Source organism: Vulpes vulpes, chromosome 11, assembly GCF_048418805.1.
Source record: "Vulpes vulpes isolate BD-2025 chromosome 11, VulVul3, whole genome shotgun sequence".
In the NCBI taxonomy this organism is placed as follows: domain Eukaryota; kingdom Metazoa; phylum Chordata; class Mammalia; order Carnivora; family Canidae; genus Vulpes; species Vulpes vulpes.
In genome coordinates, this window is record NC_132790.1 from 77,154,628 (window position 1) to 77,180,629 (window position 26,002).

General features: G+C 44.9%; 1 protein-coding gene across 3 annotated transcripts in view; it reads right to left on the reverse strand.

The window, feature by feature from the left end:
* GALNT15 (polypeptide N-acetylgalactosaminyltransferase 15) overlaps positions 1-26,002 on the reverse strand; it is a 48,728-nt gene that overhangs the window by 12,194 nt on the left and 10,532 nt on the right. The window contains exons 2-6 of one of the 3 annotated variants that reach the window (XM_026006450.2): positions 15,684-15,850; positions 11,997-12,201; positions 4,977-5,144; positions 2,794-2,911; positions 626-820 (exon numbers count right to left, since the gene is read on the reverse strand). In XM_026006450.2, the coding sequence (XP_025862235.1) occupies positions 626-820; positions 2,794-2,911; positions 4,977-5,144; positions 11,997-12,201; positions 15,684-15,850 (853 nt within the window). Of the gene's footprint in view, positions 1-625; positions 821-2,793; positions 2,912-4,976; positions 5,145-6,853; positions 6,945-9,818; positions 9,927-11,996; positions 12,202-15,683; positions 15,851-26,002 lie in introns of those variants that run through there. The other 2 variants (XM_072726799.1, XM_072726800.1) reach the window with 2 other exon arrangements.

A 26,002-nucleotide genomic window follows, 5' to 3' on the forward strand; every position in this document is an offset into this window, starting at 1 on the left:
TTGGGAGTTGTCCCGAGACCTTTGCGGGTGGTGGAAATCTTACCTCAGGCGTCCCCACACCCTGCATAGCAAACATTAATGGGAACCCACATCTGAAGTTGAATAGTATGTATGTGTCAGCCACAAGAATTGAGGTGAGTGGCAGTTGAAAATGCACTGTTTGTGGACGTTTAATCAAATGTTTAAGATTTTAATTTTTCCATGGCTTGTATTAGATCTTTATGTTTATACTTACATTTGTTTCATGTCTTGGATAATTTCATAGCCTTGAGCATTTTGCCCAGGTTGAAAAGGCCCTCTGAGACCTGTTACTGCTAATATTCCCTGCCCAATCTGTCCTCTGCCCCAGTGTGTCCTACACCCCATGGATGTCATCCAACAGACATCAGGGGGCTGCCGACCAAGACCAGCTGGGATGCCCTGATGCTTGGGAGAGACGCTGGGGAGAGACAGGCAGCCCTGCCAAGTAGAGGAGCCACTTGAGAGGAACAACTTAAGGGAAACACAAGGTGGAAGCTTTTATTCCCCCCCACCCCAGGCTAGAGGGGGAGGCACTCCCTGGCCCACTCTCCTGCTGGTGGCCCTTGTGGCACGTCCAGAAGCCCCCACTAGGATCTCTCCTTACCTTGCTCAAGGAGAAGGCCTCTGGGCTGTGCCTGTAGAAGGTTTCTTTGAATGAGCCCAGCCAGGTCTCAGCGATGCGAACCTTGTTCCGCACAGTAGCCTCCTGATCAAAGGGGGAATGGGTTTCCTGATTTCGGTAGATGTGCCCCACTCGAGAGCAGGGCAGGATTTCAACAGAGCCACCACAGAGCCAGACCTGCCAGAAAAGGAGAAAATAAACATCTAAACACCATTCCGAGGACATGGGAAGTGAGGGACCCTGACAGGGGCTGGCAAAATGTACACGATATCAGGAGCAAAAAATGGTTAAGAGAATTAGAATCCTCAGGGTGCCATAGTTTCCAGATCTGGGAGTTCTGGGCAGGGGAGTGACAGGGTGGAAAGAATGAGTATATTTGTTCCAGGACAGAACCAGTGGAGTAAGGGGGCCACATCCATGCAATGTGACCTGCCCCTGAAGCACACCTGCAGCACTTTTAGAGATGTGGCCATGTGGATTAGCACCCCTGTTCCTCAAAGCTGCTTTCTCGGGGAGCAAGGGGTCCCTAGTTCTCAGAGAATTTCTAAAAACTCATGAAATCTCCTGCTGCAAAGGCACCAGAGCCATTTATGTGAAGATCAAAACAAGTTTTCCTTTAACATAGTCGGTCTCTCCTTCTTTAGGAGGGCTCTCCCTGTTCACTAATGCTCCTGCCTCCTCCCAAATACCTGGAATTCATTTGATAGGAAGCCTTTCATTTCATACTTGAGGGTAAAGAAGAAAGATGAAAACATTCCTAGCATAGGCAGCATATAAACTGAAACACACCACACATGGAGTTCCCAAACTGTGTGCCAAGGTACCCCCAGGGTGCCCCAGCAATCTCAAAGGTCTTGCAGACAGGCTCTTTTAAATGTTTGGGAGAAACATAGTGACATCTGTTGGATGTTCTGCAAACTACAAGCTTGAGCTAATTCGTGGTTTCAACGTTAGATGGCTGCACTTGATAACATTCATCCTTATTGGGTTAGGTTTTCAGTGGTTGCTGTGATGAAAAAGCAAGTATCGTGTTAAAATCGACATGGAGGGACATCTGGTGGCTCAGTGGTTGGGCATCTGCCTTCCGCTCAGGGCATAATCCCAGTGTCCTGGGATTACGTCCCGATCAGGCTCCCTGCTCCGCTCCATGGGAGCCTGCTTCTCCCTCTGCCCATGTCTCTGCCTCTCTCTGTGTGTCTCTCATGAATAAATAAATAAAATATTTTAAAAATCAGCATGGAATGGGAAATGAGGGTGGCGGTGTCTGATCTGATTCCAAGGTTTGAGAAGTTGTGTGGGGCTCAACAGGTGCTAAATTTTTAGGACAAATACTTATTTTACTTATTTTTTAGAGCTCTAGTAGTTCCCTCTTATCCATGGGGGATATGTTCAAGAACCCCAGTTGATGCCTGAAATCACAGATAGTTCAAGAATCTATATATACTATATTTTTTCTTATACATACACCCATATATGCCCATGATTTAACTTATAAACTAGGCACATTAGGAGATTAACAACCACTAATAAAATAGAATGGTATAATGATAAACTGTAACAAAAAGTTATGTGAATATGGTGTTTCTCTCTCAAAATATCTTCTTAGAGCATACCCAGTCTTCTTGTGATGCTGTGAGAGGATAAAGTGTCCACATGATGAGATGGAGTGAGAGAAATGATGCAGGCACTGTGATCTATCATTAGGCTACTACTGACCTGACCATACCTCAGAAGGTGGCTCATCTGTTCTGGGCCATGGTTGACCAGGAACACCAGAAACCGCAGATAAGGGGGGAACCACCAAATTCAATGTGCAGAACTGCTTGGCATTTGTTTTGACCTATGGGTGCTGTGAATAATGGCTGAGATGCTGAGGGTGCCATGCCCAGAGAATGTACAGGAAACTTTGTGCTACGGTATACATGGCTGATACCATGCCCTTTCCTATGGGCAGGTTTGATAGCTGGGTTCACTAGGGAATATAGGGCATGAGAGAGATGGGAAAGGGAGTTTTGACACACCACATTTCATGACTTTATACTTTGCCTGCAGCCTCAGACCCACCTAGGGGCATTTACTGGCTGCCAAGCTGGGACCTTACACAGGACTCCATAGAACCCACCTGGCTCCTCCTTTGATCCAGGACATACCTTGAGAGATAGTTCGAGGTTTTCACCACCCTGCAGTGACATGAGAGGGTCATAGGCTCCAGTGTTTTGGAAGTAATGTCTGTCCATGGCCACAACCCCAATGGGCACCACAGGGCTCCTGGGCAGAAAGAAGACAGGAACGATCAGGTTAATATATAAATTACGTAAGTCCAATTATTAGAAAATCAAGACAATTTTTTTTTTGCACTTCTAAGCTTATGGCTTATCAAACTTCTGTTAGAGTCACACTCCCTTGAATGGACCCTTGGAAGTCCTGGTTGTGCCTAATGTCTTCATTCTGTGTCCCTGTACTAGACACTCAGAGGCCACCAGAATAATTGGTTGGCATTGGGCAGTATATGACGGAGATGGACTGTGGCTAATGGAGATCCACTGCCCAGAGGTGAGCACCACCACCCTTGTCCCAGAGGCTCTTCTTACAATGTGACATTGACATTGCTTTCCCTGAGAGGTGGGGTCTATATTTCCTTCCCATGAAGAAAATACCTGTGATTATGTTGGAAGTGACCCTGGGTGACTTCTAAGGCTTGGTTAGAGAAGAGGATAATGTACTCTGAAACACTATACTAAGTGAAAGAAGCCAGACACAAAAGGTCACATATCATATGATTCCATTTATATGAAACATCCAGAATGGATCCATCCATAGAGACAGACAGTGGCTGCCAGGTGCTGGGAGGGGCGGGGAGGAGATGGTGGGAAATACCACTTAATAGGTATGAGATTTTACTGTATTGTGATGGAAATGTTTTAGCACTAGATCCAGGTGGTGGTTGCACAACACATGCACAACATTGCTACTTGTTTGTTTATTTTTAAATGGTTTATTTGTGACATGTGAAATTCACCATTCATTTTTAAAAATTATTTTTATTTTTTAAGATTTTATTTATTTATTCATGAGAGACACAGAGAGATTCACAGAGACACAGGCAGAGGGAGAAGCAGCTCCCTGTAGGACCTGATCCCTGGATCCGGGATCCCACCATAAGCCAAAGGCAGAGGCTCAACTGCTGAGCCACTCAGATGTCCCTCACTCATTTTTTTTTTTTAAAGGAGGGGGGGATACAGCTTGTTTCACCTGGCTGGCCATCTTGGGATACATAGTCTCAGAACCCAGTGCCATGGGTAGCAAGCCCCACGTGCAGAGATCTCATGGAGGGAGTGGGTGAAGTTCCCACGGAGGTCCCAGCTGATGGTTAGCACCAACCTACAGATATTCAAGGAGCCTCAGGGCTGCCTCCTGCCCCACCATCTTGAGCCATTTCCTGCCATCCCAGATACCATGGAGCAGAGACAACCAACCCTGATGCTTCCTTTCATAATTCCCAGCCAGCAGAATATGTGAGCTTAATAAAACTGTTGTTGTTCTACGCCATTAAGTTTGGGTGGTTTGTTATACAAAAGAAGATATCTTGAACATCTTCTTAAACAGAATAATTGCTCAAAACCCAAACATGCTCCAACACTAAAGCAAGCAAACAACCCACAAAATTTGATGTATTTTGAGAGTTAGGACGTCTTAGCATTCACCTGACTGAATCCTTCCTTTTTAGCAAGAAAATACCTGAGGTCAGGGAAATTCTTGGGGGAGGTAGAGTTAGGTCAACATCTCAGTTCAAGGGATGCCTGGGTGGCTCAGTGGTTGAACATCTGCCTTTGGCTCAGAGTGTGGTCCTGGGGTCCTGGGATCTAGTCCCGCACTGGGTTCCCTGCAGGGAGCCTGCTTCTCCCTCTGCCTGTGTCTCTGCCTCTCTTTCTCTCTCTCTCTCTCTCTCTCTCTCTCTCTCTGTCTCTCATGGATAAATAAATAAAACCTTAAAAAAAGAATAAAAAGATCCCAGCTCAGGCTCTCTCACTGCCCCACTAAGGGGCGTCCACTGAAGCTACCTGAAAGAGTTTAAGCTGGACTCCATTCAAATAAGAATATAACAATAATAACACTAAGGGTTGAGTGCCTGGCATTCTCTCCATGCTTTTCATGTAGTGACTCTTTCAATCTTCACAACAGCCCTGTTATCCTCAATTCACTGATGAGGAAACTGAGGAACAGATTAACTTGCTAGGAAACTGATGAGACCAGGATTAGATCCTAAGCAGTTTGGCTGCCGAGTCCCTCCTGAGGAAGCAAAGGAGAAGCAGGCTGTGTGATAGAGCCTCACCTGATGGGGCTGATGGGGGACTGGAGGACCTTCCTTTCTCGCTCGGGCAAAGGCTCCCAGTGGAAATCCAGCTTCCAGTCCAACACCCCGCGCTGCAGGTCCTTGGAAGGGTAATATTGGAAAGTCTTCCAGTCGATCACATCTATGACTGGAGACACCACCCGGCTCCTGGAAAGAATTGTGGAATCAAATAAGAGATACAAACCATTCACTTGCTGGGGGATAGAAACATAATCTACACCCGTGTTGCCTAATACGGCAGCCAGTAGCCACATGTGGCTAGAGGGCACCTAAAATGTGGTCTGTCTGAATTGAAATGTGGTGTAAGTATAAAAAACACACTGGATTTAGAACACTTAATACAAAAAAATGAGTAGAGATCTCAGTAATTTTACACTGATTACATGCTGAAATGATAACGTTTTGGATTTAGTGGGTTTACTAAAATATGTTATTAAAATTAATTGCATCTGTTTCTTTTTCTTTTATAATGTGACTATTAGAAAAGTTTAAATTATATACATGGCTTGTTGTATTTCTATTAGACAGCACTGTTCTAGAAAACATGTTTTTCCCTAAGCAGCTAGGGGCCCATTTCATTAAAGAGCATGCCTGCCTCTTTCTCTTTTGAAAAACTTCTGTTGACAGCACCCAAAGACAGGAAAGCGGGGTTCTAGGCTTAGCTCTGGAGTATGTCTCTGGGCCTCAGTTTCCTCATTTGTAAAATGTAAAATGAGGGAGGCAGAGATTGAACCACTTCCCATAAACACCTTTCTCAGCTGAAACATTCTAGGACTCTTGACTTCTTTTTGGGCCTTTAATCCCTTTGAGAATCAGGGGGAAACTATGGGCTTGTCTTCACAAAAATAATCATATGCATATATCCAAAATACTATGCACAGTTTCAGAGGGTTCATGGGCCCCTGCTCTAGGATCTGGTTTTTATTCTTCTCTATATCATACAAGTTGATTGGCTTTAAGACTCAGGACTGCCAAGTTCCAGAAGTGTCCCTGGTGTTGAGCATGCAGTGTCTATAAGCAAACCAAAGTCCTGAGTCTAGGCTTATCTGCTTGCTCATTTACTGATGCTGTTGGTGGTTGTATTTTATCCCCTTGTTGTTGTTGTTGTTGTTGTTGTTTATTTTGTTTTGTTCACACATCCTCAGAGAGGATGATGTGGAAAATGGTACAGGCCAGAAACTTCACTTTTAAATAAACAGGTAATCACTCAGGTGTACAGGAGCTAATCTCCACCTAGCCAATATCTCATTCACATTTTTTTCTGGCCTGTCATGACTGTTATTTCTAAAATCTATCCCATGGGGCCCCTGGGTGGCTCAGTTGGTTAAGCCTCCAAATCTTGATTTCGGCTCAGGTCATGATCTCAGGGTCATGAGATCAAGCCATGCATTGGATAAAATAAAATAATTTAAAATCTATGCCATTACATGGATCAGGCTTGAACTTTGGGGATACTGGAAGATGCCACTCTAAGAGAAAAGAGATTCCTGGCAGAGAGATACCAGCCATACTGTGTTTACACTTCTATCAATTTCCATCTCTGATCCTTCCACCTCAGACACAGCCAGGCTGGAGTGGCCCAGGCTACCTAAAGAGGGCCAGGCTGGTCCTAGGACTCAATTATCTGTCCCTAAGTGACTGACATTGGCATGAGGAGTCATGGGGTTTATACTTAGAACAAGGATCCCAATATGATTTTCTTGCCCTTTTCACATTGTGCCCTTTAGAATGTAAGGGAAACTTAATCCCTTTGGGTCCCCACTACTTCTGGCATCCTGAATTGACCTAAGAAAACTGAGAAGCAGGATCAAGGAAGAAAGGAGGACACCCAGCCCCCCTCCCAAGTCCCCACTTACTGTGGAGTGAACTGAACAGATGGGATGGATTTGGCTACTGGCAAAGCATTTTGTGGAATTTCAGAATCAAGAGCCAGGGAAGCCGTGCAGCAGAATCCTGAAGAATCCCATCAAATTTGTGCCATCTTAGTAATCAGGACAAGAAAGGAAATAACATCTGAGCATCCACACACCTAGCTTGTCCTAGACCTTTGAGCTGTGTCTTTCCTGACAAAGGTGTACATTACTTTTGACCAGAAAAATGGCAACTCTAGAATTTATCAAATGTTTCTTTTTGCTCTGTCTCGCCGGAACCCCAGAGTCCTATGCGAAACTCACTGTTAAAAACTATATTACTCCAAATATCTAGTGCTATCTTTTCCTGTCTGAGATCTCCGTTTCCTTCTATTTTAACCAGACACCTAAGTGATGAATCACGAGACACTCTGAGTGCCTTTTGGATAGAGATGAAGAGGATAGCAGCTGCTTAACCATGGCTGAATTAGGGAGTAACTTTAGTCTAGTGACTCAAAAATGGTGATTTAAAAAACCCAAACAGTATTATATTTAGCTTTGAGTTTCATACCTACAGATGTGTCTGGTGTTCTTGGAATACACTTAAAGCAAAATGGCAATGCTGCCCTGTTTGACTTGGAAGGAGCTAGAAGTGTCTGCTTACACCATCATTCTCTCTTTCAAATTGAGTTTTAACTCTCAGGCAAGTACAAGGTTGATTTTCTCTTAAGACCTTCTAAGCTTCAAGGGGTCAGGCACTTGGGTTTCAAAAAACAAACAGAGGTAAGTTGAGCTGTCAACCAAGACTGGTTGACTGCAAAACGTGGGGTCAACTAATAAACTACTGCCCAAGTATTCAAAAGCCAACTGTGGCTTCAACCTTACCAACCAAACCTAGGTTACTTACAAGGCCTAGCTTATCTCATCCCTTCTAATTACTTCTGCACCTCCAAGTTCCTCTGGGCCTGTGGTCTCTAAAGTCATTTTGGGAGTTCACTCAAGTTCTTGGTGCTGTGGAAAGTATCTTATATCAAGAAGCAAAAGGCTCTGGGTTCTCTCATCCCAGAGCTCTTGCTTCTCAAGTGTGACCTCAGGACTCGTGTCAGCTGTTGCAGTACTGTATCATGCTGGGGCCTATGTGGTAGGGTGAGGGCTGGAGAGTTTCCCTGGGGCATGAGACCAAAAGAAGGCTGCTAGCTGCTTCCCTTGTGGGCTGGAAGTATCTTGGTCCCCCGGCTGCTCCTCACTACACACACACATACACACACTCTCTCACATGCTCATACTTTCTTTCACACACATATACACACTCATACTCTTTCATACTTTCGCACGTACACACTCATACTCTCACAAACACACACACTCTCTCTCTCACACACACACACATACTCACACTTTCACATAGGATTCCTCAGATTGCTTTCCATCATTTAACCCTTTGTAGGGCAGAGAGCGATGGGAGGTGGTCTGTTCCCTGTCCCTCCTTGCTTCTCCCCATTGAGCAGGCTCAGCCCTATAACCCATTATATAGGAGGAAAGTAACGGCAAATCCATATTTATAAGTAGATGGCTTATGTGTCTCTAAAATAGAGGACCAGACCAAATTCAAATGGAAAACGGCTTGGACAGCCTCTGGAGCCAGCATCACCCCTCAGGAGTTGTTGTCTTTCAGCACTTCACTAAGGGACTGCCCCTTCTCCATTGGAAACTTTCATTTTTCTAGGGCCGTGACTCTCATTCTGTGGCGTGGGTATTAGAGTTCACATATAGCACAAGGCAGTTGACAGGTGGCACCTGGAACAACAGCTACCCTTGATCTTCATCTTTGTTGCTTTACATGGAAACCAACTACCAATCAGCACCTCTAACACTGCTCTAAAAACTGCTCCTTGAGCAACTCTGTCTGGGGCTGCTATGTACAGTTATGTGGGTTGTGCACTGCCCAAACTTAGAGAATGCCTCAAATATCATAGACATTGTAAATTTGCATAATTCTAAAATTTCTGGCAGTTAGCATTAAAGTAGCTTGTTCTAAAAAAATGAATGTATTATGACACATGTTCTGAGAAATGAGAGTAAAGGGTAATGAAGAAGGGATTCCTTTTACCAATTCATACAAAGTTGCCATATGGCTCTCTATAGACCTGTTCTGTGGGTAGGGGCAGGGAACCAGGGCTAGGAACTAGGCCTGGAACCCTCTGAATAGGATGTTGAGGAAGTTATGACTCTTTGACATAATTGATTTGTGGCTTATTACCTGTTACTCATCATCTCATTCCACATTTTTAATGAAAATTCTTAAAGACCTTTGTCTATCTTCTGCACAATAGGTCCTCACCTGGTGACCGAAATCTCTTGCCATGAGCATCAGCGGCAGCTGGGACCCCTTTCCTCTCCTGAAGAGTAGCAGCTATTAGAAGCTGTGCCTAATGGCTTCTACAGCTTTGCTTTACATGAGGTGAGCTGCCATGGGAGGCTGGAGGAAACACTAGAGCAAAATTGCTGTAGGACTAAGCAAACCTTAATAGGGGGCACTCCCCCGCCAGCCACAGCTTTCAGAGCATCACTGTGTGTAATGGAAAGGGATGAGAACTCAGACCCAAGAGAACTGACTTTTCTTTCAGACCCTCACCTGCAAAGGCCTGTAAGCTGAACATTAGGTCCCAAAGAAAACAGGGCACACAGGAAGCTATGAATGAGGCATGGGATGACAAAAAGATAGTTAAACCATAGGAGAGAGGGGACCTGAAGAGGAAGCCAAACCAGAATGGGTCTAAGACCAGAGGTCGTGTGTGTGTGTGTGTGTGTGTGTGTGTGTGTGAGAGAGAGAGAGAGAGAGAGAGAGAGAGAGAAACAGAGGGGGGGGGGAGGGAAAGAGGAAGAATGAAAGGGAAGGAGAGGGAGAGGGGAGACATTTGATAAAGAGAGGAAGGGAAGAGCCCAGGAAATGAAAATTTCACAGACCCACCTCTTAACTGTGGAAGGTTTCTCAGGGAGCCCCATTTTATTTATAGCTGAGGACACTGAGGTATTGCCAAGTCTTCCTCTCTCAGCCTAGAGTGAGAAATCTCCAGATCTGCGAAAATGGCACCAATGTGAGAAGCAGACATGAAGGCCTCATTCTAATCAATGTTTTAACACATGTCTCACAACCAGGGTGGGGAGGGGGATGAGTAAATATCACTCCCTCATCAGCTCCTCCAATTCTTAAAATAATTCTTAGACAACAAAAAGAGCAGGAGACCGAGCATTAGAACACCTGACTCAGCTGTAAAGTCTCTGTGTGCCCCCACAGATCATTTCACCCCGTGGAGCCCCACTAACTCTGCGAAACCAAAGCAGAAGTACTTGCCTGAGGCATCTCACAGGCGGGGGTCTTTGAAGAATTATATGAAAACAGTCTACAACAGTCATACATACATAAGGCTTAATGATATCAATTCTTGAGTTCCTAAACATCTGCATTAAAGAAACATAGAAAATAGCCTAGTTATTGAGTGGCTGAGTGACCCTGAGGGGTCTTCTTGCCCTCTCTTGAACTCAGTTTTTTTTCAGGAGTGAAATCATGGGATAGGACTAGGGGATCTTACAGGTCCCTCTGAAAGGCATCTGTCTATGACACAGGGATGGGAATTAGATGGGGAATAGGCGGGATCAACTTTAGCTCCCACGCCACAGTCATTGTGACTTTGAAGACGGAATCCAAGATGGCAGTTTGTAGGGTTTGCATGTTTGCTTGTCCCAGTCCTGGTTCTGGATTTATACATGTATCCTTCTCTTCTGAGATAATAGCCAGGAATGGGCAGTAATCTGTGTCACAGTACTGGGCAAAACTAATCCTTGATTTCATTTGAGCTCCGATTGTTCTTTACTAAAAAGGAATTGCTGGACTGTTAACAATTTACGTTGTATTGCTTGCAACCTCCTCTATCTAGTGGATAATGCTAATTCTACCAGCATATTCTTCTATCTCCTCATCCAGAAATGTCTTTCCTATACGTTGTCACCCCCAACATCAAAGGAGACAGTGAATGTTTACCGTGGGGAGGAGTATAAGAATAGGGGTCATAAGGCTTGGTTCTGGCATCAGCCTTATCTGGAAGGGCATCATCAGAAGTGATAGTTTGTTGAGTTCCTACCGTGTAATACACCTCTGCAAACCCCAAGGGTATGCCTGAGGGAGTCCCAGGTGGGCTAGCCACCAGGTTTTGCTTTTCCTTTGTGGGATATTCAGATTGAGGAAAATGGTCGACAGGACACGTTTAGGAACTGTATGAGGAGAACAAAGAAGTGGGGAGCAAATGACAGCAGGATAGGGGAAGAAGAACAGAGAAATGGTCAAAGAAAAATTTTGAATGTTTGACTAAGGGGTGTGTAATGCAGTTCTCTATGATCTCACATTCCTGAGACATTGGTTATAACATTAGAGACCCCTCATCCAGAAAACCAATGCTGGTTTTTGATGGAAGTTTAGCAATCACAGAGTCTAGTGCTTTCTGTTGAAGGGTAAGTACCTATGAGCAAAATATAAAGACTTTTTCTCAGGTTATATTACAATCTTGATTAAAATTGCTGACTTAAGGGGCACCTGGGTGGCTAAGTGGTTGAGTGTCTACCTTTGGCTCAGGGCATGATCTCGGGGTCCTGGGATGGAGTCCCGCATCAGGCTTCCTGCAGGGAGTCTGCTTCTCCCTCTGCCTATGTCTCTGCCTCTCTCTGTGTCTCTTATGGATAAATAAATAAAATCTTTTTAAACAAATTGCTGACTTAGGCACTAAAGAGAGTGATAACTATAGAAAAATGTTACCCTATCCAGGAGTATTTGCAACTTAATAGAAGCTGTCCTCCAAGACCCAGTGTTTTGTTTTGTTTGTTTTCTTTTTGTTTGTTTGTTTTTTAATCTAGAGAACAAGGCAGATGGACTGGAGGACCTCTAACTTCCTTCCAACATTACCTCTCTATGCTTTGGAAAAGGCTCAACTTCAAACATCTGAAAAAAAAACAACAACAAAGAAACATGTTGCTCTCTAATGGTAGAGACTTGGGGCCTTTTTCAATGGTGTATAGATGTTCTGTGAGTGGCTGGGGCTGTAAACTATTTCTTCCAGTCCCACCTCTACTCCCCAGACCCCAAGGGCAAAGTTACCTGTCACCAGCTATTCTGCTGAGGAGAGGCTCCAGCCAGCCTGGGTGGCACTCACAGTGGGAATCCATGAAGACCAGCACATCCCCGGTGGCCCTGGTGGCCCCCAACATCCGGGCCCTGATGGCACCCAGCCTTTTGTTGCTCCTGAGCAACTTCACCCCCTCCAGCCTGGCCACGTATTCGCTGAGAGAAGACTTGAGTTGTCCTAGAATCAACAGAGTTGTGGTCACTGGGGACACAGATGCCATAGCCAATGAGACTGTGATGCCATCCCTAGGATTCTTGTCATCAATTCTCTCTTGGGAGCTGTAGTGAGCATAAGGGTCCTAAGACCCGATACATTACATTGTAGTTGCTGCTAAGATGTCAGTTGCTTCAGTAATTTGGGGTGGTTGGTATTCCCTCCAGTAAAAACCAGGAGAGATGGTGTGATCAAACCAGGAGAGGAGAGAAATGTCCTGCTTTCTCTAACTGCAGCAGTGAGGTTATGCAGATACTGTTGGTGCCCTACTCAAATGCCCCATAGTTCCTTTTACTGGTTTGATTTGGTTTGCAGGTACCCAGCAGCTATCGGTTTGCTGCTAACTAGTCTGCACCCTTCTCTGGAGACATTCCTTTGGGTATAAAACTGCCTCTTCTGTGAATGCCAGAGAGTTATGCAGAATGCCACCTCTGGCCCCAGGTGCCCAGGGTCAATGACCAACCTAGTGCAGGGTTACCAAAGCCCACTCCTTTGCTTCAAGGGAGGACAGATTCTGAGGTGCAGTTTGCACTACTGAGCTCTCTGTGGGATCAGGGTATGGCTAGACTTCATCTGAAACCTCAACCTGGCCCAGTTCCTTCCTCTGCCTCTTATCCTTCCTCTACTCTCCTACAGGGCTCCCCTGACAGAACACTCCCTAAAAATCACAAGCACATGAATCCCATCTCAGGCTCCACTTCTAAGAAATCTGACTTAAGACAGCGGTCAAGGAGGTCAAATCCAGAGATCCATTAAATGTGGCCACTCGTAGGTCATTGGTAGGACTGGCCAAAGTGGTCTCATTGCAGTGGTAGGGATGGATGGGCAATGCAGTGGGTCAAAAAGAAAGTGGGATATGAAAAACCAAGACAAGAGTCTAGACATTCTTTTAGGAACAATGATTCTATAGGAGATAAAGGAAGAGAGAGGCTTTTTTTTATTAGGTTTTATGTTTAAGGTAAGAAAAGTTGTATGTGCATGCACACACACAAACACACACACACACGAATACACCAAGATGACCAAGTCAGTCAAGACAGAAGGAATAAAGCATTCACAAAGAAGTAGTGTCCTCCCTCCATGAAGTCTTGGAAATGGGGTCCCCATCCTCTGAACTAAGAGCTTCTCAAGGGCAGGGATTATACCTCATGCATTTCCACTGCTCTGATCCCTAGTGCAGGGCTGGCCCATGGTAGGCACTTAGTACATGTGTGTTGAAGAGAACTATGCCAAAGAGCAAGAATGTCTCTAGTTCCCCAGCCCAGAGGTAATCTTGACAGGGACATGTGTAGTAGCCTTGCTACTTTGGTGGCTGGGTCTCCAAGGAGCTGGGGAAGGCTCAGGCAGCCTGACCTGAAAACCGCACCAGACTCCCTGGAGAGCTGCCTTCTGAGCAGTATATGGCTCCCCAGGAAGACTGTTCTGCAGAAGAAACTGTCCTGAGCAGTGGACATAAGGATTCCCAGTCATTGGCTGTTGAATTTCTTGGTGATAAAGTATTATACCAATTTATTACTTTATAATTATTTTTCTGGCAAGCTTGTTAGTTCCAAGTCCATTCCCTAGAGAAGGGCCTCTGTTAGCAAAGCTATTAAAATTTCTGAACTTGATTGTGTGAGAACCAGCCCCTCAGTGGCTCCACTGTACTGAGCACAGCTAGTTGTTTTATCCAACATTCATTCTCCCCTTCTACCTTACTAACTGAAACTTGATTTTGCTCAGGACAGCTAAAAACAGTAATCTACCGAGACCCCATTGCTGTTAGTAATAGCCTTTTAATCTAACTCTGGTGGAAATATATTAGGTAAAAAAATTCTGGAAAAACTATTGTTTTACTAATTTTTTCTAAAAGGACAAACTTGGCTGACCTCTGCCTATCTGCATTTCACTCTTTCCTGCTTGGAATGCGATGTAATGTCCAGAGGTAGAGTGGCCTCATTGGATTATGAGGCCAAAAACCACACTCCAAGTAGGGCTAAGTGAAAGCAGAAGATGCTGAGGACTGGACACCTGGGCGGCTCAGTTGGTTAAGCATCTGTCTTTGGCTCAAGTCATAATCTCAGGGTCCTGGGATTGAGCGTCAAGTTGAACTTCCCATTCAGCGTTGAGTCTGCTTCTCCCTCTCCCTCTCCCCCTCCTCTCTGCTCTTGCTTTCTCTCTCTACCAAATAAATACATAAAATCTTATTAAAAAACAGAGTGAGAGTATTAAAAAAAAAAAAAGAATATCCTGAGAACATTGGAGGTCCCCACTGCCCTAGGACGCTTCCATCAGCCAACCCAGACCAGCCCAGGAACTGATCATCCATTTTGCCTAATGGCCAACAGCCATATGGCCTAGACAGCCATATGTACCTCAGTGACCTCACACACTTCCAGAGCCTCTGGCTAGTTTGACCTGCTGCTATGCACCAGCTGGACAAATTCTCAACATGAGGACCTTTGGAAGAACCAACAGAGGTATGTGGCCACTTGATCCTGTTTTCTGTCATTCCCCCTAGAAAGTTTTTATTTTTTATCTCAGCAAATGTTCAGTTGCCCTTGGAGCAGTCTGTTCTCCCCACAGGACCAGAGGGGGCCTCCACAGGCCATTTTGTTGAGCCAAAAACATAGACCTGAGGCCCCAGGCAAAGAAGAGCAGTGGTTCTCAAAGTGTCATCCATGGATCAGCAGTATCCGCATCAGCTGAGATCTTGTTAGAGTGCAAATTTGTGGACTCAGTGCCAGATCAGGAAACTCTGGGGCAGAGCCTAGCAATCAGTGTTTTAATAAGCCTGACAGGTGATTCTGATGTACATTCAAGTTTGAGAACCACAGACCTTCTTTTGTCTCCACCTTCTTTTAGCAACTCAGCCATGCAACGGGCTGGACCCTAGTAGTGAATCTCTTGTCAGTGGAAAACATCTGAGCAGATTCTGCAAGTCTGGACTCTGGGCCTGACTCTGCTGCCCTTGGCATGACTCAGCCCTGGTCAATTCTCTTCTGTAGACCTCAGTTTCCTAGTCTGGAAAATGAGTAAATCAGGCTAAACAGGAATTATTTAGTGACTAGCACACATCAAGTGTTTCACCCAGTGTCTAGGAGGCAGTGAGCGCTTAGGAATGGCTACCCTGCCATGATACATGAGTGTCTTGAGGAGAAGCATATTGGACTGCATGGAGGTTGGGACTGGGAGAGATAACCCTGGGATCAGGCTGGAGTGGCCCCCTTGAGATCCTTGCCAGGACCACCTTGCCTTGCCTGGCTGCTTTGCCTTCTATGTCTTCTCCCCCCACTTCCTTACTCATTGTCTCAGGGCTCTTCATTGATGAGTTACCTGTACCTGAATCCTCATCTGGAGGGAACCTTGACGATACAGGCTCCAAACCCCACACTGCATGGGAGCCCCACCCCCCACCAACCCAGGGTCTAGGCCCACCCGAGGAGCCGGGAGGAGCCCATAGCCACCTTGCTGGCTGAGGTCGTCCACCAAGATGATCTCCTTCAGAAAGGCCCTGGGGACCGTGTCAAGGATGCTGTGCACCGTCCTCAGGAGGGTGGACCAGGCCTCGTCGTGGAAACAGAGGATGATGCTGGCTGTGGGCAGGCTGTCCCAGGGGGGCTGCTGCAGACACCTGCAGGGAAGAGAACCAGGGCATGGGAAGAGAAGACTACAGGAGCATTGGACATCCTCTAACTCACTCCGTAAGCCCTGGCTGGGGCTCCTTTAGCCAGATGGCTCTCCCCCAGTTCAGTAGCTCTCTGGGTTTGCTTGAAATTTCCATGTAAAGAGAACGCATCACACCCTCACAATAGTGCTGTCCACTGCCTTCCAATACTCAAATCCCTAGAGCAATGTTTTATCCATGCCTCACTCATAGCATTTGAGAGGTGTGGCCACCATTCCCAGCAAACAACCATTCTAACCTGTAAAATGGGAATGAATGACATCATCAACCTCGTGGAGCTATTCTAAGGCTAAAATAGGATAAAGTACACAGTAAGTGTCCCATGAACACACATTGTCATTTATTTAAGGGCAAGAACACTATTTTCTTTATTTTTGTATCCATATAATCTAGCATAGCACCTGGCACATAATAAACATTAAGTATTATTGTTCTTGAAGAAAGGCAAGGATTGAACATTTGTGAGTGCCAGTAATATGCCACATACTACTGGGCTAAGGCCCTTTACACATATTACTGCTTGTTTACACTAAAATAAGTCTTTGGCCCTTACTTCATTTTGTGGATAAGGAAACTGAGGCTCCGAGAGTGGGCAAGACTTATCAAAGCTCACACTATCAGTAAGTGGCAGAGCTTTAAGCTACCCTGGCCTTTCCCCTCTGCTGGTTTTTGGGTGGATAGGTGGGAGTGTGAGGTACCACCTCTGCCCTAAGCCTGCCTGGGTTCCCTCCTTCCTTTGCAGATGAATAAGATGCTCTGTATTTGCTTTGCATTTCATCTGCTGAGAGTTCTGAGTGAGACCACAGTGGAATAAATTAGAACAACAGTATGCATGGAGCAGTGTGTAGCTCACAATTGTTCACAAAAGGTGCTTTTTTCTAGGTAGCTTTTAAATGTCCCTCCCTGAGGAGTATTTGCATTGAGTAGGGGTTGTCCCAAGGACCTCCAACTTCCAACACCTAAAGGCAATTTGTGATGGTTGACCTGCTTGCAGACAGACAACAAGATTAAGGCTGGCCCAGCCTGAGGGAAATGCCGTGCTGTTCCTCAGCTGAGCATCCCTCTGCCTGCTACAGTTCTAACCAAGGCTGAAACTCTCAATGTGCAAGACACCTGCATGTAATTCCAGGCAAAAATCCTATGCTGGGGGCTGGTGGGAACTGATATTAGGTAAGTACTTTAAGGTAATAACAAAATAGAAATCCTAGATTAAAAAAAATAACCCAAATGTAAGAATATCTCATAACCAGCTGTCAATTATTTTATTAGTTTATATATTTATGCATTATTTCTTTCCCTAAAGGATTTGAGGTCACTCACAAGGAATATGTACAATAAAATAATGATAATATAAAGTAAGGATGAAAAGTCAAGAGGAGGGAAATAGAAGTAAGAATAGAAAGTCAAGGGGCACCTGAATGTCTTCAGTCAGTTAAAGATCTGACTCTTGATTTCTGCTCAGATCATGATCTCAGGTCGTGGAATGAGTCCTACAACAGGCTTTGTGCTGAGCGGGGCGTCTGCTTGAGATTTTCTCTTTCTCCCTCTGCCCCTTTCCCACACAATGCTCTCTCTCTATCTCAAATACATAAATAAATCTTAAAAAAAAAAAAAAGAATATAAAGTCAACATTTGGAGAAAGAAGATAAATATATAGGCCATAAAGGGCCTTGGAGTTTCCAGAAACTTTCTTCCAGAAAGAATTTTAAATTTGAGCTTCCTAGTAGCCAAAGGAAAATAGAAGTTTATTCTGTAGCAGAATTGTCACAATCAGAGAAGCTATATGCTTCTATATATTATCTATATAAGATCTTTTTTAGAGAAAGTGATTCTCTTTCTTTTTTAAAAAATATTTTATTTATTTATTCATGGGAGACACACAGAGAGATAAAGAGAAAGAGAGAGAGAGAGAGAGAGAGAGAGAGATAGGCAGAGGGAGAAGCAGGCTCCATGCAGGGAGCCCAACGTGGGACTAAATCCCTGGTCTCCAGGATCACACGCTGGGCTGAAGGTGGCGCTAAACCACTGAGCCACCAGGGCCGCCCAGTGATTCTCTTTCTAGTACTTTTTTTTTACAGTTTATAATTTTTATTTTGAAATAGTTTAAGAATTGTAAGTAGTTGCAAAAACAGTACAGAGAGTTCCTGTGTTATCTTCACCCAGCTTTGCCCAGTGGTGATAGATTACATAACCTTCCACCATGAGCAGAATCAGGAATTTGACACAGTTCAAATAGTATTAGCTCAAAGACTTTATTTGAACTTCAGAAGCTTTTACATCTAGCTCTAGTTTTTAAGAGAAATTCCTATGAGCTTTGGAAAGAGGTCCCCAACTGGGTGACAGTGTCCTTAGTAGCATCCCTATGACAAAAAAAAATAATGAATTTTTAAAAAAGATTTTATTTATTGTTTATTTGAGAGATGAGAGTGAGTGAGAGAGAGAGAGTACAAGCAGAGTAAAGGGCAGAGGGAGAAGGAGGTTCACCACTAAGCAGGGAGCCAGATGTGGGGGCTCTATCCCTTGACTCCGGGGACCGTGACCTGAGCCAAAGGCAGACGCTTAACCAACAGAGCCACTCAGGTGCCCTTGAAATAATGAATTTTATGTGCATGTTTACAGGTTGCTTTCAGGGTTGTTTTCACATCACAAGTTCAAATTGCACCCCCATCTCCTGTAAGGTTTTTGGGAGATTAATTGAGTCCCGGGTATGTGCTGTTGATTCTGCTGAATGACTTCACCCCTGCAGCCCCTCCCTGCAGTCACCTTCTTCTCCCCACCCCATGCCCTCGTGAAGCCTCCCTCCTCCACCCCAACTGACTTTAAGAATGTCCACTCTGCACTCAGAATTGCTCTAGATCTGCTCACAAACAGGTTCAAAATTTCCTTCGTGTCCTCTCTATTTCCTTTGTGGTTGGGAGTGGAGGAAAATCCAGCGGTCTAGGACCAGGGCCTCCGGTGGCTGTGAAAAGAAATCATGCCTCGGTGAATTCAGTGGGTGCAAATCAAACCGAAAACATTACTAAGGCAGTGGCTTGGGGGCTGGCTGTTTTCCAGCTCTGATAGGAGAGATGCTTGGGGACAGAGAGGCCTGCATGTGGCATTCTCACGGCTGCAGTTTTATAGGGACTGAGTCTATCACTTGAGGGCAAACAGGGCCATGCCTTTTGGAGGGATCGGTCTTTTCTCTCCTCCAATCCACCGATCACAAGCACCAGAAACAGCGCCAGTGTGTGGTGTGCGTGTGAGTGCATGCATGTGTGCGTCCTTGAAGAAAGTGGTTAAAGAGCTTAGGCTTCAGACTCATATTCAGATTTGAATCTTCACCCTGCTGCTTCCTAACCCCTGGGGTAATATATTCAATATTTACAAGCCTTAGTTTCCTCCTCTGAACACTGGATTATATTTACCCCTTGGGCCTGTTGTGAGAATCTAAGAATAATTATAGGCACTCCATAGACAGTGGCTCTTTTATAGCTCTCTTGGAAAAAATGTAATTAGCATGTATACTGTATTTATGATTATCTTTGTAAAACATAATAATCTTTAAGCAACCACCCTACAGTGTAGCGTTACATGCTGCCTGAACCACTTTTGGAAGACTTGTTTTTCCACATCTGCACCAGGGGAATGCTCCGCTTCCAAGCTTTTGTAAGGAACAAATGTTTAGCTTAGCACAGTGCCTGGCCTGTAGTAGGGGCTCCATCAGTAAAAGGGATTCCTATTGAAACTCTAGCTATTTGGGACCACACTCCTCACACATTCCTCAAAGTCAGGAGACAGGAGAGCTTTCTGTCCTGCTAAATAGCTGGTGAGCCCAGGGCTACTGACTTCCCTTCTTCGGCCTTGGAGAACATGCTCCACGGACCAGGAGTCTAGCTGATGATTCAAGCCATGGATACTGGGGCATCGCCACTTCCTAGCTGTGCAAATGACCCTGGGGAGCTGCTTAGCATCTTGGTGTCCTGGTTTCCTCAGGACGGTGATAACAGCACCCGCTTCGCAGAGCTGCTGTGGGGAGGACCGGCCTTCATAAAGCACAAAGCTGCCATCGTTAGAAGCTGTACCATCACTCAGAAGATGATCATGGAAGCTCTTCCAGCCTGGAAATTCTGTGTTCTTGACTCTTTGGGGCCCACTACAGGTAGGCGAGGGGAAAGCAAGAGGAAAAGCCAGGCGAGCCGGGATTTCGAAGAGAATTTGGTTAAGATTCCTCTCACTCCAGCTGTTTTGCTGGAGGATTTTCTGGGTCTTGTGGAGAGATACAACTGTGCTCTTGCTTCACAGTGAGAGAAGATGGAGAAGAGATGAATGGGGTAAAGGAGTGTGACTGGGATAAACTTGACTAAGCTGCCAGCTTTTTTTGAAAAGCCAAGTGGGTTTCTGAGAGCTGTTGCAAGGCTAAGGGAGATGCCCCCCAACTCGAGCTGCGGTGATGAGTGCCCTGGCAATAACAGTTCAGACACAACTGTCACCTGCTCTACAGAAAGCAGCTCACACAGTCTCCAAGACATAAACAGACAGTCTGGGGCACCTCTTCAGGCAACCGCAGGACTGCTGGGAGCCGGAAATAACAGTGGAAATAATCTAGAGTTTCAGGAGAAGACAAGCATGGGCTCTGAGTGAATCCTGTGGTTTACCAAAAGGCCCAGCACTCTTGGCAAAGTTCTAGAGTGCAATGCTAACTATTAGAAACAGAAGTTTGGCAAGGCCTTGTGTCTCAGAGCACATTAGATACTTTTCAGAGGAGCCAGGAATTGATTATTTTGTTTCTGGTGAATAGAGTGACTAGGTGGAGGGGCCTGCAGACAGTGTAGGCTGTGTAGCCTCCAGATACCAGTGGAGGAAGCCGGACCCGCTGTATGCATGGCCTTATGGAGGGGGTCCATGGTCATCATTCCAGGGATGGGAATCATCAGCCTGTGGGTAGCCCTGAGTCTTGTGGGGATGGGCAGATAGGATGAGACCCCTCCATGCCCACAGACCCAGTAGTAGCACAGAGTGGAGGAGGGTGTGACACTTGATGCCCTGAAATTAGCTAAACCCCATTCACCTTGCTCAAAACCTGTCAGTTTATCATCTTGGGAAAATTCTATATGTCACATGGACAGAGATCAGCTTTGGCATTAAGTTTTAACCTTGAATCTGTTCTCATGTGGCTTGGGCAAATGACATAAGCTCTCTGATAACCATCTTGTCCTTCCTTTCAACAATTTCCAGATCCACAGACCCAGTTATATCTACAATAATCAAATCTTTTTTTTTTTGCAATCCTTTTGATTCAAACAAGTCCTTTTTGAGCATGTAATATGCTTAACCTCCATTTTCTTATCTGTAAAGTGGGGGTGTTAGAAGGGTCAAATGAGTTAATATATATAAAGTACTTAACCCAGTGCCTTACTCATAGTAAGAGTTCAATAAATATTAGTCTTTATTTTTTCTTGCAAGCCTTCTGTGTGCCAGGATGCCTCTCTAGGCCTCAGTTTGTTTATCCATAAAATGAGGATAACAAGTGAAGTTACTTTAGAGGGCTATGTAAAGATTATATAAACAAAGAGATGCTTTGTTCATACCAAACTTTTAATAAATGGAAACTGTTGCAGTTTTTTTAGGTTTTTAGGTTTTTTAGGTTAGTGTATGCTGGCTAGTTTCTGGTATTGCTTCTGCTTCTCATCATAGAAGACTGGTCTGGTCAGTTGTTCTAAAAATAATGATCCCTGATATTTGTAGGATTTTCCCATGTGCTTTGTCATTTAATTCTCCTTCTCATCATGGGGGCTGTTGCATTGCCCAACTCCAGGGGGTGCCATGCCCCCACAAGACCACGTGATGGTGCCTCTTGGAGGAGTTGTGCAGCATGAGGGTGCAGTCTACCACAGAGGATCTCAGACAAGTGACTAGAACTCATATAGATCCCCTGCTGGACCCATCCTCTGTATAACACTAGCCTAGCAGTGAGATGTTCTCAATTGCTCTGGCAGTCTTTGGGAACAAAGTCCTGCTGTACACCCAAGTGGCCTTGGTGGCTTCCATTTTGTTTTGTTAAAATACAGGAAGAATTCTCCTTGAGAGACTAAGGCTTGTGATAGCAAGCATCCCCTCATCCCTTATTTGATATGAGTGGGTAAGGTTGAGGAGATCCTGAAGGAACAGAAGGAAATGTGGGGCCCTGATCACTTGTGTTTGGGAACCCTGGTCCCCTAATATCACCATGGGGACATGAGATCCCTAAGGAGAAAGAGGGCACAAGGAGGGAGGTGGGGAATGGGAGTAGAAGGCAGGTGGTACTACAAACCTACCATCTGCTTCACAACTGCTCTTCCCGCCTACCTCCCACCAATTTTTAGAGCTTTGAGGGGTGGGGAGTGAGAGGTGTAGGTAGGCCAGAACTAGGGAGAGAGGTTAAGTAGTGATCCAAAGAAGCTATTGGAAGCCTCTAAAAAGCAAGCAAAAGAAACCCAAAACAAACCCTCTAAAAGTCCAGCCAAGATTGTTTAAAAGGGGACTTAAAGTTCATTTAGTGCAACTCCTCCTTGCAAGTGCTCTTTGGTTGGATACAGAGTGAGCACACACTCAAATGTCTACTCAAATGTCAGGCAGCCAGGGGACAGTGACCCAACCCATGGGGGTTCCAGTGAGCTAGAGACCACATGGCCTCCCCGAGAGCAGCCAGTATTACCAGGAGGAAATTCAGCTCAACATTGCCAGATCTTTCTGATTTTCAGAAAAAAGCCATAAGCCTGAATTGTTTATGGGAAATCTCTCAATTTTTAAATGTTGGTCACACTTCCAAAAAAAACCTGTGGCCAGGGGCGCCTGGCTGGGTCAATCACTAGACCATGTGACTCTAGATCTCAGGATTGTGGATCCGAACCCCATGTTGAGTACAGAGATTACTCAAAAATAAAATCTTAAAAAAAAAAAAAAGTAAAACCGCAGCCAAACAACATATCTGCGACAGAACACAAGCCATGGGCTGTCATTTTGTGACATCTGAGTTATCCCTAACTCCAGGGACTCCTGTCCCTTCATCCCAGGCAAGACTTTGCCTTCTGCACATCTTTTCCCTCGAAGACCCTCCTGCTGGGAGCTGGCACTGTGATTACAGTACAGCCTGAGCCAGGAGACTGGTCTGGAAGGGAGAACATGAGACTAGGTGTCAGAGGGCATGTGTCATGTGCGCTGAAAGAAGACCTATGCCATGCTCAGACCTCTGAATCCCTTGTGAGAAAGGGAAGTAAGGGACTTTGAGCTGGTCCGTAACTTCTCTGGTCCTAGTTTTCACATATGATGAAGGAGGGGTTCACTCACTATGCAATGTCTAGACATTTCCAGCTTTGCTGTCTGCAATCTGTTCTCGGCACGGGGGATTGGGGAAATTAGGGTGTAATGTCCTATTAATATTCACTGTAGCCACCACCCAATGAGCGTTCCTATACACCAAGTGCTTGCGAAATACATACGCTATCACATGTAATCCTCCCAAGTGCCCTTTGGAATAGGTATTTTCATGCGTGCAGAGATGGTCGTTATAATTCTATAATTCACCCTCATATGCGTGCTCCTTTGCAACATGACTCTGCCACTTTTCTCATCAAGAGGGGCGACCTATTTCTCCACTCCCTGAACCTGGCTGATCTTGTGACTTCTGATAGATAGAATGTACTGGAAGCGATATTCTGGGACGTCCAAGGGTAGATTCCAAGGGGCCTTGCAACTTCCACTTGCTGCCATAAAATGCAGTGTAAGGAAGCCTATCTACTCTAACAGAAGTTGAGAGGCCACTTGGAGAAAAGCTGAGGTGCCCCGGGAGGGAACCAGGGTCAGCAGCCAGATACATGAGTGAGGCCGTCTTGGATCCCTCAAGCCCACCTGACCTCCAGATGAATGACAGCAGCCACAGGAGCGACCCCAGATGAGGGTGGCAGAAGAAATGCCCAGCTAAGTTCAGTCCTAATTATAGACTTGTGGATAAATGGTTATCGGTTTAAGCCACCAATATTTTGAAATAATAATTTTATGGGGATATAATTCATATATCATAAAATCTACCCTTAGAAAAGTATACAATTCCGTGGTTTCTAGTATATTCACAAACTTGTGCATCCATTACCAGCATCTAATTTCAGAATATTTTCATCATCCCCAAAAGAAACCCATTACCCATTAGCAGTTACTCCCCATCCCTCTGGCAACCACCCTAGCTCCAGGCAAACACTAATTTGTTTTTTATCTCTATAGAGTTTCCTACTCTGGACACTTTATACAAATTAATGAAATCACACAATATGTAGCTTCTTCTACTCAGCAGAATGTTCTCCAGGTTCATCACTACATAGCACATGTGTTAGTATTTCACTCCTTTTTACTGCCAAATAATATTCCACTGTTTGAGTATACCACATTTTGTTTATCTAATTGCCAGTTGATGGACAGTTAATGTTTCTGTTTTGGGTTGTTTTGAGTAATGCTGCTATGAACATTCATGCACATGTTTTCATGAACTTATAAAACAAGTTTTTAGAACATAGGAAATATGTTTTCAATTCTCATGGGTGTATACCTAGGATTGGCATTGCTGAGTTATGTGGTAACTGTTTAACATTTTGAGGGGCTGCCAAACTGTTTTCCAAAGCAGCTGTATCATTTTGCAATCCCACCAGCAACATGTGAGGGTTTCAATGTCTTCACATCCTTGTCAGCATCTGTGATTGTCTTTATTTTAGCCAGTGGGTGGTAAAATGGAATCTCATTGTGGTTTTTGATTTGTGTTTTTCCTTACTGGCTAATGGTTTGAACATCTTTGCATGTGCTTTTTGGCTATTTCTATGTATTCTTTGGAGCAATGTCTATTCGAATCTTTGCCTATTTTTAAATTGGGTGTCTTTTGGTTGGGTTGGTTTGGAAGGGTTCTTGATCTATTCTGATACAAACTCCTTATTAGATTTGCAAATATTTTCTCATTCTTGGGTTGTCTTTCACTTTCTTAAAGCACAAAAGTTTTTATTTTCATGAAGCTCAATTTATCTGTTTTTTTAAGCCATTAAATTATGGGGTGGTGTGTATGTAGTGCTAGATAATGGATACACATTCCCATTTTAGAGATGAGGAAACTAGAGCCCAGAGAGCTTAAATGACTTGTTTTAAGTTACATAGCAGATACCTGATTGGGCAGTCTGACTCTTCTTCAGTTTGGTTGCCAGGAAGCTCAGAGTAAGGAATAGGATATTTTGTCATTGAGAAGGTTCCATGCATTGCCTACCTTTGATCTCATTTTGTCTTCGATCTTGACTTTCCCTCTTCCTATCCAGTCATCTAACAGATATTTAATGATAACCTGACACCTGAGAAAGATGAAGTAAGTAGGTATGATCCTTGAAGCAGAACCTATGGTGCCCTGCCCACACCTCCTTGAGCCATAGCAGTACAGCAGCCTGCCTTCCAATTGCCTGAGGGCTTTCTCTGCCTACTGGAGATGCTCTCTCCTTTGTTGGCCTAAAGAGCTGGAGAATCGACCTCCCACCCTCTCCTGAGAGCTGCCCTCAACCAGTGACTAAAAGTGCTGTGGTGGGCACCTGGGTGGCTCAGTGGTTGAGCATCTGCGTTTTGCTCAGGGTGTGATCCCGGGGTCCTAGGATGAAGTCTCACATCAGGCTCCCCACAGGGAGCTTGCTTCTCCCTTTGCCTATGTCTAGGCCTCTCTCTCTGTGTGTCTCTCATGAATAAATAAATAAAATCTTAAAAGAAGGGGTGGGGGCAGAGGTATTAATACCCAGCAACCCTGACCCTGAGGAGGTTGGACACAGAGATGTGTGTTTCATAGCGCCTCGCAGGTTCCCAGCAGGCTGAGCCCTGGCTGCCCACAGAAACAACTGACCTTTTATGGCCTTCTATTTTCTGCTCCATGGTCCCAGTCCCCAAACAGGGCTCCCTGGCATCGTTTCCAAAACGAATTCTCCTCTCAGGGTCTGCTTTGGAAGAACCCAAACTAAGATAGTCTCTGATGTCATGGAGTTTATAGCCTCTTAAGCTGATAACCAAATACTTATCTAACAGCTGTAGCAAGTGCGCCAAGGAGACACTCAGGACTGGGGCAGTGAT